The sequence below is a fragment of the Aptenodytes patagonicus genome, chromosome 7, assembly GCF_965638725.1.
Source record: "Aptenodytes patagonicus chromosome 7, bAptPat1.pri.cur, whole genome shotgun sequence".
Lineage (NCBI taxonomy): Eukaryota > Metazoa > Chordata > Aves > Sphenisciformes > Spheniscidae > Aptenodytes > Aptenodytes patagonicus.
In genome coordinates, this window is record NC_134955.1 from 59,982,466 (window position 1) to 59,997,679 (window position 15,214).

The following is a 15,214-nucleotide window of genomic DNA, read 5'->3' on the forward strand; positions in this document are numbered from 1 at the left end:
CATGCTCTTTCTTCAGTCACCCTGCCTACCCCCTCTTGCTTGGCTGGTCTTCCAGGCAGAGCACCCTCTGGCTTAACAGGGGAAATGGAGCCCTTTGACAGTGACTCCATTTATTTTTGTGTCTGTATGTCAGCTGGCATCAGTGAAAGTGGCATTCCTATAAATCCTTCTCTATCTTGTAAGACAACAGGCATGACTTTGAAAGGCATAATAGTGCAGCCACCACATTTTATCCTATAAGCATCACGAATTATGCATATGTTTCATAATTAGATCAATAGCACATTCTCCTCATTTTAATTAGCCATGCTAATGAACAGAATCTATAGGACATGCAAATTTTCCAGGGTATTGAGTGCTTAGTGGATGAGCATGGGCTTTCATTGATCCAAAGCAGCATATGATATATTCCTGTCTGTTGAACTGGAAACCGAACTACCATGATGTAGATCAATTCTCACTAAGTAAAGTCTGGGGTGGTTCTGTTTCAGGGCTTTTTAAAATCCGATAGTAGAGAAGGTCATGCTATATTGTCCTAATGTTGCTAGTGTTTGCTATTCTATTAGAAAGTTTAGTGACAGATCTGCTAGACCCAGAAAGGCAAAAAGAGAATGTGATTCTCACTTTCTACCTGCTTGTTCTTGCCATAATTTTCATTCTAAAATAATTTTTAAAGGTTTGAATCCAAAGCGAGTTGCAATATTTCAGCATTGTAAATGAGTCTGGAGTAGTAATGATGGGTTCTTCCAGTACCTTGCATGTGAAGCTCTTCTCATTCTTTACTGTCTTTATAAACAGGCAAGTCTGAACTGTGAAGTGCAGAATTTCTATTTTTGCTTTGTATATACGGGAACCTAAAAGCTAGTTTAAGTGAGGTTAAGGGCTATAGTCTGACTTTATAATCAGCCTGAAGGTTTGGAGTGTCCTGTTGATGTGCTGCCACAGGAACTGACCAGAGAATGAACTGACTGATAAACTCAAAAGGCGTTTTTTTGCATCTCCTTACTTTAGCATAGGGGTGAAAGCAAGTCAGTTAACCCTTTTTGTCTGGTGGGAATCAGACTTTCCTTACGTCACTGTCATTGCCACCACCATGGCTTTCTGACTGATGAAATGCAGCAGGTAGAGAAAGGAAAGAGAAGCGAATCACAACAGGAACCTGAGCGACCTCCCTTAAACAATGGAGCAGGGTGACATGAGGAGGATCCCTGCAAGGGACTGAGGAGTAGGAGAAGGCGGCAAGGAAGGGGAAAAAGGTCAGTGAAGAGCACATTTTAAAGTATTATACATAGCTGACAGGTCAGTGGCAGCTTGGGTTGAAATGTAGTTCCATGAGCTTTTGAAGCGGACGTTGTATCTAGGTACCTCATTACAAGTCGCTTTGCCCACTGCACAGAATTTATTGTTTCCACGTTGCTAATTCCAGGACTCATTTAAATCATAGTTCATAAAAGCTGCTGAAGTGTTGCAAATCTCTCAAATTACCACAGTAAGTGCATTAATTTTGCAAATAATAGGGGGACAAGAAGATCCTTTTAACACATCAGAAATCAATTGCTTTTACTGGAATTACTTTCTGAAATGCTTCCATATTTTCTATGAGACTGTGCCATTCCATTGCATGTTACAAACATTATCGTGATCACAGAGACAATGCGGCTTAAAATGCATAAATCCTGTTCACACTGTCTTGTTTTAGACGATTTTAGTCCTCTCACACTTGAATGTGAATGGTGACAGTCTAAAGGGCTGGCGAATGCTTTCTATTGTCAACACAAATATTTTCATGACCTTTTCAATGCAGTCAAGGAACAATACAGCACTACTCTCTTCTTGTAAAGCCAGAATTTAGGGCTTTTTCAGTATGTCCTAATACAGACTTCTGTGAACTTATGGTTACTCATTGAAGCAAACAGGATTCCCCAAAGAGGTAGGATCTATGCTAATGCATCTCAGGTCTTTTGCCTTCTAGGATCCATTAGAGCTTGGCAAGGTGCGAGTTCTGCAATTTTAATGGACTTTATTAATATGTCTGTTTCAGAAACAGAGCGAGCCTCATTTTTGAGCCAGAATCTGTAATGCCTTGTACATATTTGGAGAAGAGCTTCATGAGGGGTTGGGCTCATTTGTGCATGAACAAAGCTATGTTAACTACAAGCACAAATTCGGCTATCCATTGCCTATGTGCAAATTTTAAGGTGTGAATCTGACATAAGTCTGTGGTACAGCAACAAAAATGGCTCATATAATTCTCTTCTATTGTCAGGAATGAGCCCATTTGTTCTGAAATATGTCATCTGTATAGCAGTCAAATATATATATTTTTTTAAATAGGAAAAATATCAGGTTGTAGGTTATAGGTAACCTAGGTAAGGTATATAACACTTGTGGGTTTTTTATGCTGCTTATACTGCTGCTTGTCTGCCTTCAGATGATTTCTGCCTAATGACTTCAGACATATGACATAGACATATCAAATTATTAAGAAAAAAAATTAAGCCACAGCTGCAAAATAACAAATAAGTCTTCATACCTGAATGATATAGATCTTTTCACATCAATCCCTCTAAATCCTGATTGGAATAGATGTTATCAAAGTTTATAGTAACAATTACTATTCAGTGGTTTGTCTTAAATAAATTCACCAAAATATTCTCTAGAGACTACCTGAATCACAGAAATTATTTCCACTAGTCACATGTACAAATAGAGAAGCTGAATATTAAACCAAAATATGCTTAAGAATCTGGATGTTTGAGACTTTGAACTCTTTTATAATGATTTGGTGTTCATGATTTATTTTCCATATGTTAAGTGACTTACTTTTTAAAGTGTTAAAATTACATATATCTAAATCTCTTTGAAGACATTTCTGATAAAGAGAATTTCTCGTTCCAGTGCAAGCAGGTATGTCTGTGAATAGCAATGCATTGCTGTAGTAGTCTGGGCTGTACTCTTGAAACAAATACCTTCAGGGAGCTGTGTTAATGATCAGATTCTTCTGTTATTTCTTGCTACAACATGCCTCTGCTAGGTGGATATTTGCCTAATTTCTAAGTTCTTCTAAAACTGTCGTATTAACATTAAAATAATCTTAAGAGAAAAACCTATGCACTAATTTTGCCCTATTTTAGAAATGGTGGGCACAATTCTTGGAATGATACAGTATGTCTGTGCAAATTAATCGACAACTGTCTGACCTAAGTGATAGACCTGACTGCAAATAAGATGTCCTTTATGTCCAGCATTAGCAGCTCTGCCATTACCTTGTTAGTTGAACTTTGGTGAACACCTGCACTTTCTTCTGTAGCTGCCATTAACTGTCCTTAAAAATTAGGAAAGGACTGTCTTTTTCTACGCATTGGTACACAATCTTGCATAATGAGACGCTGATCAAGGTGGCATCTCTAGGTACTAACAAACTCACATAGTGATAATTCATAAGTGAACCATTTCTAGGGACTCAAGTGGATCCAGTTTGTAATTTTGTGTAGTGCAATGGCTAAGCTGTTCTATTCTATTTTAGTATTAATATAAGAATACAAACAGAGCAATACTGATCCTTTCCTACTAATTTGACTGCTGAATCTGAAACATTTATAACAGAATGATAGCTAAGATCACAGCTTAAATGGGACTTTCATAATGATTCATTATTTCATTTGACAAGACTGAAGCATTCAGGGACTTGTCTAGTAAACTTGTTACTTAGGAAAACACAGGAAGATTTTCCTAAAGGTTAATTTAGGCTTATTTATATTCTGAGTGTCAACTTACACAGACATTATTAGAAACCTGCATATTTTGTATAAAAATGGAGCATAATAGAATTACCTCCAAACATGACTTGATGCAATGTAATATCTCTACAGACCACTGTCTGAAGATTTAAAATTGAAAGCTGAGTTTTGTGGGAATTAAAAAAAAAATTCTACTAATTCCCCCCTCCCTTTTAAAAAATATCCCTGTTTTTTAAACTTTGGGAGATTTTAATTTTTGCTAATAGTATCAAAAGCAAATACAAGCTATCTATGTAGCAAAAAAGCTGCAGTAGGTTGTTATGACAACTGGAAGTTTCTTTGTGTAGAGCTCTGGAAGATATGATCATTTTTGTGTCAAAGCAGACAACATTCAACAGTTCTAGTACTAAAGAAGTGTGCAAAGTTTTTGTATATCTAAGATTATGCCTTTTGATACATTAACGATAATATATTCAGCAGATTATCTACATTAAAAAAATAAACAAGTCTAAAGGTTTTCCACATTTTGAGATTCATAAGAAAATTTTAGGTTATTAACAAAAAAAAAGTGTCAATCTGATTTTGAACAATATTAGGGTTTATTTTAATTCCAATCAAGGTTGGTTCCAGAGCCTTTTGTAGTCAGTGAGTAGAGTCCAGGATTTTGCATCAATAATTACACTGTTTTCTGTGCTGTTCTTCTGGCAGCAAAGGGTGAGTTTTTCCATTATAATGGAGTGTATTTCCTATAAGTAATTTTGTTTCTAGTTCTCAGTCAGCCTTTCAGCTGCTCAGAAATAGTGCCCAAGGACCAGAGCCAAACCCACCAGACTTGATAGGAACTGCAGTTCATTTCAAAGTTCTCAGTTTGCCCTACAGATGTGTAAGTTCTTCAGCATATAGTCCACTCGCAAAATAGCTATATCCCAACTCTTCCAGTGCCCATTCTTGTTCAGGTATACTCTTCCCTCCTGCCTTTAATGAAAATTTTATTGCATCTTATCCACTACTCTTTGCACTTAATGCAATTCATTTTGGTGTGTTTTATGGGACCTTTCTGTTTTACAATTAAGTTTATCCCTTTAAATAATATAGGTGTTCCTCTCTGGTTTTCTTTTAGCAGATGGTTTATTTTTTCTTTTTTTTTTCTGTAACAGTTGCCAAATACTAATTTGCTTTTAATACAAGGTTGTCTAGCCCAGTTTCTTCAGCAAGTGTTGGCTTAAAGTCTTCTCAGCATTGTTTTATTTAGTTATTCTCCAGAAAGTATATCGCCTTTCCAAATTAATGGGAATAATCTCTATTTCTAGGATGCTAGGTGTCACACAGCAAAAATTCCATTTCACTAAATATTACCTTCACCATATTTTTTTTCTTTTAGAACAAATAATTTCCAATGGACAGGAGATGCAGCCAGCATTGCCTGTAGTCATTTTACCTCACTAGGTTCTGCTTAAAAGTCTTGCAGTCCTAAGGAAAATTCCAGCAGACATTTGCTCTAACTCTGTGAGATCCAGCTGTCTTCCAGACCAGTAGAATGAAAGTTCAGTTCCTTTATTTTAACGAGTGACTGTTAACAGGAACAAATTAAAAATCTTAAAATGAGTTTTTCCTTTCTCTGTGAATTGTTGGTAGCTCTGTGTCATGTCATAACAAACAGGAAATTGGACCAGTGCTGCCACCATTAAATCAGTCTGATTTCTTAACAAATGGTAGGTTTTATTGGCATGAAAAGGACATGAAAAGGTACTGTGGTGTCTTACAGACCAGAGACATTTAAGAAACTCATGCCTCTATGTAGGAATCTGCATGGTGGACAGTGTCTGCATCTAACCTTGAATCTAAATCTAAAGATCTAAAGGATCTAAATTCCTCTAAATTCTCATTGATCTACCTCTCCACCATGATGAGGAAAACATTTATGTCTTACAACTACAGAGTGACCAAACACAATGCAACAAATTGCTGTGCCATCTTTCTTGCCATCAGTCACAAATCTGATTCATTTAATTTATAGCTGTATTCTAGACAGAGCCGTGCTAAACCTGTAAGAAGGGTTGAGCGTTAGAGGAGAGATGTTTTTTAGCGTAAATACTGCACCACCCTGAAAACAGAGTCACTGTTCTCTGACAAATGCTACAGCTGGAGTAAAACCAGGGCCAGCCATGCATTTAACATGCAAGCTGTATTTATAGCTTTACAAATGAATTAAAAATTAAGGAAGAGAAAAATGTAGGTGCAAAATGTTTTAATATACCAATTTTAAAATTATTTTTATGGCAGTGCAACAGACGACAAGTCTTTCCATTCGACACACGTCCTTGCTGCATTCAGTATCATACTGTCAGAGCACCTTCCATTACCGTGCAAGCAGCCAAAGTAGTATCAGTTGTAAACTGTTGGCTGTTGTGTCGTCTGCTCCCTAGCAGTAGAAAATTGCACTGTGGACACATGTTGGTCTGTGTATTTTTAAAGCTGCTCAAAGAAATGTACCAGGCACTTGCGGCATTAGATAATGACATTTGGTTACCCTTAATTCCCAAGGGACGTTTCCCCTTTCATTCTCCCATGAAGAGAAATTTTACTTTTGCTGAGAAAAGCTAGAGAAATGGAGCTGCAGACTGTGATCTTTTTTCAAGGGTTTTAAGTGATCTTTTATTTATCCACAGTTCAGACAATGGATTGCTTTGAAGGGAGGAATACAAAATTATATGGAGGCTGATGTACAATATAGGGAACAGATTTGTGGTCTAGTTAGGCTGAGCTTCAGAGCATATACACTATAGCATTTTCTCCGTGTTGGAACTTCTTAGCACTAAAAGCTTGCGATACCACCTGCCTGAGAGATTGTTGTCCACACCCAAGAGAGATGGAGTTTCCTAGCTAACGGAAGATAATAGCATCTGTGAATAACAGTTTCTTTATCAAATTAGTGTTTAGTGACCAACCGCAGCTGCGTACCTTGACTGTGAATGAGTCCTCAAAATGCTTTCTGTCCTCTGCCAACATCATCTTTTTCTTGCTCAGCTTCTGCTTTAGCCAGCTGCTCCATGAGCTCTTCTTCACGCGCTGTACCTTCTTTGTAGCCGTGCTGTAGGATGGGTAGAGCTGTAGGTCATATGCATTACACTAGCATTTGATTCTGTGTCTCCAGTTCACTTTGTAGTTGCTTGGTGAAAAGACAGCAAAATAATTGATCTTTCTGAGAATACACAGATGAGGAGTCTTAGTTTCTTCCACTGCTCCTTGAACATGTGTGTTTTTAGGAAAGTGTGAAATCCTCTGAGTCTATTCTTAAACTTGTCCTTCTTTGAGGAAGGATGGCAGTGTCATGTGGCTTTCCAAATTAGGTATACTGTTTTCCTCATTTTACTCTCCCTTTTCTTTCTTCCTATTTCCCAGCCCCTATATCCTATTATTATTATTATTATTATTATTATTATTATTATTATTATTATTATTATTATTATTTATTTGACAAAAGAAGAGGAAAAGGTGTAAGAAAATTTAAGACAGTAGAGAGGAAAAGTGAGTGGAAGAATGGAATTAGTTTCTCATGCAGAATTGGAATAAAAATACACTTCCTTTATCTTCAGATGGCATGAAAATATTTCCCACCCACTGAATTCTGCTTTATTTTAAAATTCATTATATTTTCTATACCAATTTAATTTCTATTACTTAAATCCATTCCTAGTTTGATGCTGGATGCCACAGTCTGCAAGGCTTTCCGGTCTCTGAAGCCATATAACGTCCTTTTTTGAATGGATACCACCTTAGTGGTGAATTAAGGCTACCCAAAGTCCATCCCAGTGATGCTTCCAGGAGTATTGAAGAGATCTTTCAGTACAGCACCATTTTTCTTGTAATCTTTTTTACATCTGCAGGGATATGTAATTCTACTAATTAAATGTTAAACATAGAGGAAAGTTCAAGACTGGGAGGAAAGTTTTTGTCAAATGCATAAACCACAAAGGAATAAGACGTTGCTATGATATTCTCTTTTTTTTCCCCCCTGTCCAGTGAGCTTATTCAAATTAGTAAATTCTGTGTTAGACTGAGTTGTTCAAGAGCATATGACAAAAATTCACAGTTCTTTGTAGTGAGTCAAATCCCCGGAGGCTTTGACTTTCATAAGAACAATTGACCTGTACTAGCTTTGTGGGATTTCGTTAGGATCAGTCTTTTGGAGGATTAGGAAATCAGAAAGGATAAGGAAGGAATGAGCCTTTTCATCTAAGCAATGCCATCTCCTTGATCATGAAGTCACCGTTTCCCCTTGGAGGCCTCACAAATGCAGCCCTCTTCCTCCTCCTCACCCTCCTAGTCTGTCTCAGAAACATTTTACCAATGATTGCTTCCTCTTGTTGCTGAATAGTAATAGCTGTGGAAATGATCAGAGTTTGTTAGTGGTGTTACTACTCGCTGATGTCTCCTTTAGTCTTGTGGGGTTGGTAACATAAGTTTTACTACTTACTGGCACTACTTACTGGCCTTGTTATAACTATCCTGTGTTTTCCTGAGATTTTGGGAAGGGCTGTGGGATGTCAGGCTAAACCTCTCCTTTATTGGCTTCTAATTTATTAGGCTCTTCAGAGCTGGCCCTAGGAAGCTTAGTGTTGCTTACAAAAGGAAGTATATATTATTGTTCACCATAACTGTAACACAGTAATTTTGTTATTGCTGCTTTCATTCTTTATCTCTCCATATGCGTAATCTGCCAAAGACTTTCTATTTCTATTACACTGTAAATAAGGAAATGGTTGTTCCAATTCCATGCTTCAATATATCCTGGAAAAGTTTGCTTGAAAAAGCTTGCCTGCACATAAATTAGTTGGTTTGGCAGTATGCTTTTAAATTTGTTGTTATGAATAATTTGAAAATAACTGGGAGAAATAAATGGTAATTTCTTGACTTCTGTTGTCATGGGGTGTCAGGGGATGGATAACTTGAGCAGGAGGAAAGTATTTATGTAGTTTTCTGTAGAAGTTAATTGAACAATTTGATTTTTTTGAAGCATATTTTCCCTACATAAAAAAATATGATAAATAATATTATTTGGAGGTATAGGTCATGTTTGTGTTTAAAGTTTCCAGGATATTAGTACCAGAGCTGTAATGTCTCAGATGCAGCTACAATACAGTTTTGCTGAGTGCTGCAAACCTGTGTGTTTACAATCAGCTGCATGTCATGGGAATTGGTGCTAAGCAGCTAGGTCTAAATGAGAAGAAAATGTTTGTTTGCACGTGGATACATGTGTGTTTGCACACGAAATGTAAAGGTATCCGTGTGGGTTGCCGGTTCCTAACTTCTTTCTGCTACAACAGTTGCAATTTGAACATGGAGCAAAATATTGCTATTTTTTTTCCTTTAACTCCCATAGGCCCACCCCATTTCATTATATTAAAGAGACATGTTCATCAGAGGTGTGTAAATACTCTTGCGGAAAGCATGCTACAGTATGTGCTGTTTGTTTTGGCAAATAGCATACATTTACGTTGTTTCTCATACAAACAATTATTTCATTTATACTCTGTCGGGTTTAACAATGATTGACTAATACTTTGTATAATTATACAAAGTCATCCATTACAAATATTTTCATTCAGCATTTAATACAAACCTGAGGTAAGTTTAATGTGTACATATTAGCTTTATTAATAATATTAATGCCACTATCTGTCTTTTTCCTTTCTTGAAGATAGAAATAATTTTGCTAATTTCATACTTAATAGCCAGTAGCATATTCAGAATACATATTCCAGTTCTGATCAGATCAAATAGACATGTTCCATGATGTGTATTATGCAAATAAAAGATATATAACTAATTTTAAAACAACCCTATCATGACAGTCAATTATAAATCATTCCATTAGCTTTCTAGCACTGCAGCTTTGGGAAGCTTCATCCATATAATTTGCTGTCTTGTACCTTAGTGTGTTAAATATTTCCTCTTTAAGACAGTAATGTCTGCCAAATGAAACAACACAGCATGTTAGTTAATGTTTAAAGCAGGCATTCAGTTGTCATATTGCAGCACCACTAATTCAATGCTGAAGACTTCTTTACTACCTGTTATACATTTTAAATGAAAAAGCAAACATGCTGTTAAGAGAAAGCAATACTTACTTGAGAAGGATTCTGCAAGCTCTGTTCTGCTAATCCACAGGCTGAAATGATGGAGCCAGATTTAGAAGTAGCTTATTAGGTGCAGGCTGCTTCAACAGTTACAGCTTTCTTTTTTTTTAACTGAAAGACAGGATTGTTTTCTTTTAATGAAGCCAGCACAGAATGATATGCTGTCCATGTTGCTATGAGAGCATAAACTTCCAGAGCAAAGTCAAGCAATTGCAGAACAACTTACCAAGGGTCATTCGCTATCGACTTGCCAGTGCTTTTCTGTGTAGTCACAAACTTTAACAGCATCAGGGAGGGTCATGGTATGTCACAAATGCAGGAAATTACTAGTTAGTCATGTACACTTGAGATTGAAAGGGATTGATTCAGTATTGTTTGTGAATATAAGTAGAAAACTGGGTAGAGCCAAAATCTTTCAATTGAAACACCCACTGAATTCCCTTAAGAGGGGACAAGACTGATTACAATCAGCAGTACCTGCTACTCTCCTTGGCTCTAGTGGTTGTATGCTACTTCTAGAGCTCCAGCCCTGAGAAAGGAGTGTAGGAAGTGCCCCAAAGGGATCGCACAAATGTGAAAAACTAAGTATTTTGTTTTGCCTTGGATATTTTGGGAGAAAAATTTTTAAGCATCACATTTTTGTGTACACAAACCATTGCAATTATAAAGGCATGTAATTATGGTTATAAAATCATCCACATATGTATCTATATGTTTAATATATAAAACCATACACACTTCTGGAGTTTTAGTCATGTCACCATTTAAAGTATTTAAACGTTTTTGTTGGAATTCTGCCTGTGTAAAGCCCAACACAAATATGTACATCATGGTCCGGTAGTCAATTATATCTGCAGTATTGCACTGCAGAGAAGAATCCATTCTTTAAATTTAGCCCTGTATTTTGAAACATTCTACTTTAAGTTGTCTTTTGCCCAAGGATGCTTTTGGATAAAGAGAGGTCACTATTGTATTTATCAATTGGAAATTACTCTGAGTAGTCAGGTTTTAGCTTATCCTGGTTTGGCTTGTCCAAAAGACTGGACCTTTCATCTCTAATGTGAAGGCAGAGGTGAACTGTGTTATCACCCATGCTCTGCATCATTAGCTTGCCAGCCTGAGGTGGGGAGGTGACCAATGGTTAGCCACACCTCCGTGACTTGACAAAAAGAAGGTGTCAGGGGAAAGGGAAGGATAACTGGTTACATTAAGTTATTGCACTGCTGCTGTTGAGTTCCTACATGCATCCCAGACAGTGTGGGCATGCTCAGGAGATTCCCCTTACCGTTGCTCCTTACCAGCTGTCAGGAGATTTGGGTTTATTGCTCCCACTGAGTTTTGAACATTGAACAATGTGCAAGAGCTGGGTGTTCAAGGAGGCAGATCTTCCCAGCATCGTAGGGACAAACTCCTAACAGCAGCACCTTCCTTTCACCAGAAAAAACAGACCTTGCCTCTTAAAAGGCAACAATTAATGCCTCTGGACTGACACTGAATTAAAAACTCAGCAGAAGCTGCTGAAATCCAGCACTCGTTGCTTCTAACAGCTGCAAGATACAGACATAAAGCAGACGTTTCTAGCTCATGACTCCTGGTGGCTTCAGTAGTAGAACAGCTCCTGTAGCCATAGGACCTTGTAACCACATTCCTGCTTGTGTTCCCATTTGCTTTAACCACTGGTGGCATGGAAAATATTTGGCTGCTCTTTATTCTGTTGTTTTTTTTTTTTCAGACCAGCAAGGCCACTGCATAGCTCTGCAACTAGTTTTTCCATGATAAGATCTTTTGACTAGCAAATTCTTCCCCTCAGGCTCCATTATATGTTAGGAGCAGACTGGTGAGTTCAAGCCAAATGCAAATGGGCAGTCATTATGTGCCAGGACCTCCAAGACATGTATGGGGAAGGAAGGAAGGACATTGCAATTCTTATGAGAAATGGTGGTTTTTTCCAGTGAGCTGACATGAGAGGAGAGGAAACATGACTTCATTTGCAGATTTTGCTTTAGTCACTGCCATACTTACAGTTGGGATGTTAGAGAGACAAAATATTGTCCAGCCGTGTGTGTATAGCCCTTTTTCCTTTGGCTCTTCCAGGTGTAAAAATGTTTTTCCAGGTGTTAGTGGTCAATTCCGAATTGGCCCAACGAAATTCCAGTTCCAGTTTCCAAATGAAAGCAAGGCAAGGCAGAGAAACTCCTCATTGAACAAAACTTCCATCATGAACTACAAATAAACTCTCTTTTTTTCTACTTCCTTTTCCATTTCTCCATATTCTTGGCTTGCTTTTCCTTTTGCACACTATGCAGTGCTGTACCAAACAAGTCTCCTTTCACTCCCTGCCCGTCCTTGAGCAGAGCTTTCTCCTGAATCCATAATCCTATTGTGAATTCCTGTACAGGAAACATGAAGCATTTCAGAATGAATGGCTGGCACAGCCACTGAGCTTAGGGAAAGATACAGAATTTATGATCACTAGCCTGGCTGAGAAAACAGTAATATGATTGATTCTAAGTATATCTTGCAGAACACTGCTATCTAACCACTCATTCTTTCTCATTTTTTTTCTCCACCTCCCTCTTCTTTCAGTAAAATAATTGCTAACAATAACCTCAGCAGCAGTAGGAAAAGAAAGTACAGTCAAGGCTCAACTTTGAATTTCAGCAGTAATGTGACTGGAATCTTTTGTCTTGCTCTGTTATGGGATTTGAACTGGATATTTTAAAACTCATTCAATGTGAGGGGAGCAGGTCTTAGAAGGGTGAGGGAATGAATGCAATGAAGCAGTTATTTCTAAAAGTTGGTGCTCCAAAAGGTAAAAGCAAAAGTCTAGGGCAAGACTGGTACCGTTGTTCAGTTGGTCATTGGTTGTATAACTTAATTTGTTGGTAACTTTGTGAGGACAGCATGCAATTTTTATTGCACCAAACAGAATAAGGATTAACTCCTCCAGTACATTCCAGCTCAACTTGAATGAGTAACAGGGATTGCCACAGAAATACTGTTGGAAAACTTCAAGTATTGTCTAAGTGTCTATGAAGAAAGAGTGCATCTCTAAGTGATTCCAGGTAATACATGTGAAAGGAGTCACAATACTTGAAAGATAATAGAAGCTTTGAAAAGTCTAGTGCCTCTTAGTGCCGCCTTCTTTCAGTGTCACCTTCTTTCAGCGTCAGGTTTTAAATCCCTGTTGTCATAAATACTCTCATCACCTCAAATCTAGATATAAAGTAACCAAAGATTAGAAGCTAGAAAACTAGCCAATGCAAAATAAAGCATTACTCTTAAACAAAGACAGTAGTTTTCTCTTAAACAAACCACTACGGAGTGTGATAAATTCTTGAGCATTTGGAATTTGTACTAAATTTGTAAGTGTATGCACACACACACACATAAATGTACATACATATGCACATATTTTGATTTGCAAAGTAATTTATGCTTCCATGGGAAAAAATGAAAACCTCCCTTTTTTCATTTGCTTTCTTCAGACCAAGTTATTGCTAAGAGCAAGGTTGCAGTAAGAGTGCTGATAGCGTGTCTGAATGGTATCTTACGGTTTTAAAAGGATCCTACTTTGTGGTGTTCAGGCACTTTATTTACTTCCCATTATCATGTTTAGAGCTTTGAAATGTGTCTTTTTAAAATCTTCCTTTGCTATGCCATGGGAAAAATGTCATGAAAACAGTAAAACGGAATGGCCACTTGTGTTTGAATATAGGTTTTTTCATTAAAGTGACCAACCATTATGGTGAATTTAATGTCTTTAATTGGTCTCGCTCATCCTCCCTTCATGGAGTGATGTAAGAAGGGAGTTTGGTGAAGGAAGCTTACTCAGCCCTTGTGTATGAGGAGTATTTTCTATTGCTAAGCCACAACATAATGTAAGGGGCTTGACAATGGCCTTCAAAATCCTTCCCTGACAGTCCAATGGCAATTGTGCAAAACTTCACAACCCCCGGTGCTTAACAGGGAGAGAGAAAGAAAGGGGGCATTGACATTCCTTTACTAACTCAAAACCTACCGAGGAACGTTCCGGATGCAGCCGGGGCCAGGGGCTCCCAGGGGCGAGGAACTGCAGGGGACCCCCCAGGGATGGCAGGGCAGGGGCCTGGCCAGCCAGGGCCTTGTGTTTGCCCTGTAGTGCCTGTGTACATCTCTTGGATGGCTTTGGGGAAAGTCATATGCTCTTGGTGACTGGAGTGGCTCGTTAGGAGCAGAAATCTTAGGAAGGATTAGCCCTGCAAATGGTTTACATTGGTGCAGGAGGACTTTTGGACAAATATAAAGTCATCCCTTAAAAACTGAAGGTCCGGCTAAAACTATTTGCTGAATTTGACCTCAGTCTAGAAATAACCTCAGCTGCTCTGAACCTGCATTTCTAAACAAAAAATAAAAATGCCCAGCTTGTATCCTGAAGACCTAAGTTGTACCTTGGATGGGGGATTATTCTGTCTTTCTAAGTCCTGTGGGATTGTTCAGCAAAATAAATGTGTCTCATCTGGCTGCAGTACTCATCACTCTGTCAAGTGTAATCAAATATTGGGAGAGGAGAGGGGAGATAACCTTGAGAGAGGGGGTGTGCTGCAAATTCAGGCAATATATAGCAAGTTTTCTTTCACGTGTGCACTAATCTTTTCTCTCACCATGTTTATCATTCTCCACACATAGCCTGCTATCTGCACATCAGTCACGCTCAACTTTCAGCAGCCTGGCTATTGCACACCTACACACAGATTCCCACAGTCTTCATTCATTTCACATTTGTATCAGCATCTAAACACCTCTACGGGAACCATAGCATACACAGAAAATGAATGCTGTTAACGAGCGTGTTTGTGAGGAGACCTCTCTTTTGCTGGGAGATGGTCATTCTGGACACTTGTAGGTTAGATTTTGTGTTCCATTAAGCCTCGTTTCTTTTATTTAAAAAAAAAGCCCATGCAAATGTCATATGCAGTGACTTTTGAGGAACATAAACTTTACTTTTGTCAAAAGAAACACAGGAATTTGATCGTGTCAAGCTGAGAACATTATTAAAAGTAGGGGATATAATACCACCCTGTTGAAGCTATTGACTCCAATATAGCTTGGAGAAAAAATACTTAACCTTGGGTCAGCACTTCTAAGAACATGACCTGTTAGCAATCTCTACCTTGAAATTTCAAGCATATTTAGTTAAGTCTGGAAATAAAGCTAATAAGCTGGAATGCTTCTAGAATTTATGAACTATTTTTGTATCCCATTCTTTTTGTCTGTTGCTTTGAGTCTTTATGGATTTTCAACAAGATAGTGTTCTTTATACCATCTGTAACCAGCATTTTTCCAATATGTTGC

General features: G+C 37.9%; 1 protein-coding gene across 3 annotated transcripts in view; it reads right to left on the reverse strand.

The window, feature by feature from the left end:
* Positions 1–9,895, reverse strand: part of BEGAIN (brain enriched guanylate kinase associated) — a 164,842-nt gene extending 154,947 nt beyond the window's left edge. For 2 of the 3 annotated variants that reach the window (XM_076345459.1, XM_076345455.1), the window contains exon 1: positions 6,702–6,773. In XM_076345459.1, the coding sequence (XP_076201574.1) occupies positions 6,702–6,752 (51 nt within the window). In that variant the 5' untranslated portion in view covers positions 6,753–6,773. Of the gene's footprint in view, positions 1–6,701; positions 6,774–9,871 lie in introns of those variants that run through there. The other variant, XM_076345457.1, reaches the window with a different exon arrangement.
* Positions 9,896–15,214: the final 5,319 nt, after the last annotated feature.